Here is a 3,261-nt window from a genome sequence, read left to right on the forward strand (position 1 = left end):
CTCGCCCCAGTCCCGCGCGGTCGTTTGGAAGCAGCCGTTCTTCCCAGAGCTGGCGTTTGGCAGTTGGCAAGGAGCACCCCACCTTCTCTCAGCAGCCGTCCGTCTTGTCTTCCCCTTTCCATCGGGGTGAACACATTTCTCTTCTGCTGCACATGCCAACATACCTCGAATTTGCTGGCAGCAGGTACTTCTCATGTGTTGGTTTTGGAACCTTTTAGCAGTTTGTCCTATTTCTCTTCCATCTGGACTAGAAACATGCCAACCAGGATTTCTCTGGATTTTTTTTCTTAATCCCGGGCTGCAACCCAAGGGAATGAGCATGCAGGACCCCCTGGGTCTCAGGGTCCATCACCGCCTGGTACCTGCCTCCCCTCCCCAGCTGTCGCTGGGCACCATGGCCCTCGGTCCCCCAGGCGTAGTCCCAACTTGTGGTGACCTCTCAAACTTAGTGCCTGGAGGCCAGGTTATTACAAAGGGACATTTGAGCTTCCACTGGAAATTGGCAATATATATTCTTGGCAGCAGTAAGGACAGGCTGTGAAAATTCTTTTGGTGTTGGACTTCTTTTAAGGAGTGGAGTTTGGTTTTAGCATACTCCCAGGCAGTGAAATGGGAAAACCAGGCTAAAGATGGAGATGTACGAGAGTGGCAGGTGGAACCCAGAGTCCGGGGTCCAGAGAACATCAGTGCCCGCCACCTGGTAGGGGCTCAATAATCATCTGCCGCTTGGGTGACTGGATAAGGTGTCGCAGCAACACACGGTGACATTTCAGCTTCACTTATTAGACCGACTGATCCCGTCAGGTCTACCTCCTAACCTTCTAGGTCTGTATCGCCCCTCCCTGCTCCCCTTCGGCACCAGCTGGAATGCCTGACCTCAACCCCTCCCACCAGGCTCCTGACCAACTTCGTCCCAGGTCCCCTGGCCCCCAGACCCCAGCCTCTCCAGTCCACCCTGCAGACCATGGCTACTGTTTCTCTTCCTAAAAACAGAACTTCTAAATGTGGGATCCTGGATGGGACCCTGGTACAGAAGAAGAGCATCGGTAGCAAAACTGGGGAAATCTGAACAGAGCCTGAGATTTAGTTAATAGTAATGTATCGATGTGAATCTCCTAGTGTTGACAAATGTATCTAAGACATTAGCAATAGGAGGAACTGGGGGGATGGGTAAACTGAACTCTCTGTCCTATCTTTGCCAACTTTTCTCTGAATCTAAAATTATTCTTACAACACAAAGTTATACCAAAAAAGCAAATCGGACCATATCACTCGCCTGCTTAAAATTAGGGTGACCAATAAGCTTATCTACGAAACAGAAACAGACTCACAGACATAGAGAACAGACTTGTGGTTGCCAAGGGGGAGGGGCGTGGGGGAGGGACGGACTGGGAGTTCCAGTTCTAGAATCCCACTCCACAGAAATACATATGCCTCAAGATGTATGAACAGGATATTCTGCTATAGTGAAATATTGGGAATAATCTGCCTGTCCATCGATAAGGAAATAGCTATATAAATTGAGGTAAATTCAGGTGCCGGGCCGGGGGAGGGAGGGGGTGGCAAGGGAGGCGTGGGTGTAGACCCCAAGGGTCCCTTAGCCCTGGGTTCTGGGCCGCGGGGCGGAGACGATCCGTTGGTGGGGTCGGGGTCTGGGGACAAGGTGGACGCGGGCCTGGCCTTCCCGGAAGCGCACCGACTGCCCTGCGGGGTGAGGACCCGTGGGGTGGGGGCTCCGCAGGGTGAGGCTCCATGGGGTGGGTGCCCCGTGCTGGAGCTGGGAGGAGCTGGCCGGTGGTTCCCTCCCGCAGACCCGTCGGCCCCAAGATGTCGTACATACTCCCGCACCTGTACAATGGCTGGCAAGCGGATCAGGCCATCCTCTCGGAAGAAGACCGCGTGGTCGTCATTCGGTTTGGACACGACTGGGACCCGACTTGTATGAAGATGGACGAGGTTCTGTACAGCATACCTGAAAGGAAACGGCAGATAACGGGGGATCTTCCTCATCTTGCTGCGAGCCCTGTTTGGATACCCCAGCTGTTTTAAAAGTTAAAAATTCCTCAGTTATTTATCTTGGGGATATTACAGAAGTACCTGACTTCAACAAAATGTATGAGTTATACGATCCATGCACTGTCACGTTTTTCTTCAGGAACAAACACATCGTGATCGACCTGGGTACTGGCAACAACAACAAGATCAACTGGGCCATGGAAGACAAGCAGGAGATGATCGACATCATCGAGACGGCGTACGGGGGTGGGGGGGCCCGGAAGGGTCGCGGCCTGGTCATGTCTCTGAAGGACTACTCCACCAAGTACAGATACTGAGCCCTCGTCCAGTCCTGGTGCATACAGTGCCGTGGAGTCATTGTCACGTGGAAATACTTTCAACTATTTAAAGCCTTCGAGAAAGCGTTTGGGAAAGTACACATAGCTCAAGGAGCTGGAGGGTTTTGCAGTGAGGGTGGCATTGCCTCCACTTTCAGTCTGCCTGGTCCTTGTATTTTTGTATCAGCAAATATCTGTAAATATCTAGCTGATATAAATAAAACACATGGTGACGGGAAAAATTAAAAAAAATTTTTTAAATAAATTGAGGTAAATTCATACAATGGAATACTGGGTAGCCATTAAAACAATGAGGTAGATCTCCATGTATTAACAGGAAGAGATCTCCAACATATAATCTACATCAGGGGTCGGTAAACTAAGTGCCACAGGCCAAATCCAACCCCTGTCTGTGAATGTACTGCCCACGAGCTAAGAATCGTTTTCACATTTTTAAATGGTTGAAATGCAATCAAAAGAAGAGTAGTATTTTGCAATATTGAAAATTACATGAAATTCAAACTTCAGTTTCCATAAATAAAGTTTTATTGGAACATAGCTACCCCCATTCATTTACATATTGTCTATGGCTGATTTTTAAAAAAATAAATTTATATATTTATTTATTTTTGGCTGTGTTAGGTCTTTGTTGCTGCACATTGGCTTCCTCTAGTTGTGGCAAACGGGGGCTACTCTTCGTTGCGGTGCGCGGGCTTCTCATTGCCGTGGCTTCTCTTGATGCAGAGCACCGGCTCTAGGCACGTGGGCTACAGTAGTTGTGGCATGCGGGCTTGGTAGTTGTGGCTCGTGGGCTCTAGAGTACAGGCTCAGTAGTTGTGGTGCACGGGCTTAGTTGCTCCACGGCACGTGGGATCTTCCCAGACAAGGGATAGAATCTGTGACCCCTGCATTGGCAGGCGGATTTTTA

General features: G+C 49.7%; 1 protein-coding gene across 2 annotated transcripts; it reads left to right on the forward strand.

Annotated features, from left to right (window-relative positions):
* The first annotated feature begins 1,827 nt into the window (after nt 1-1,827).
* Nucleotides 1,828-2,333, forward strand: LOC132431510 (thioredoxin-like protein 4A). Of its 2 annotated transcripts, none has more exons than XM_060021260.1 (2): nt 1,828-1,976; nt 2,048-2,333. In XM_060021260.1, exons 1-2 carry the CDS (start codon nt 1,828-1,830, stop codon nt 2,331-2,333), a joined length of 435 nt encoding a protein of 144 aa, XP_059877243.1. The 2 variants fall into 2 exon arrangements, with proteins under 2 accessions (XP_059877243.1, XP_059877245.1); XM_060021262.1 differs by having other exon boundaries at nt 1,828-1,966; nt 2,053-2,333.
* Nucleotides 2,334-3,261: the final 928 nt, after the last annotated feature.

Source organism: Delphinus delphis, chromosome 10 (assembly GCF_949987515.2).
Source record: "Delphinus delphis chromosome 10, mDelDel1.2, whole genome shotgun sequence".
Classification (NCBI taxonomy): Eukaryota; Metazoa; Chordata; class Mammalia; order Artiodactyla; family Delphinidae; genus Delphinus; species Delphinus delphis.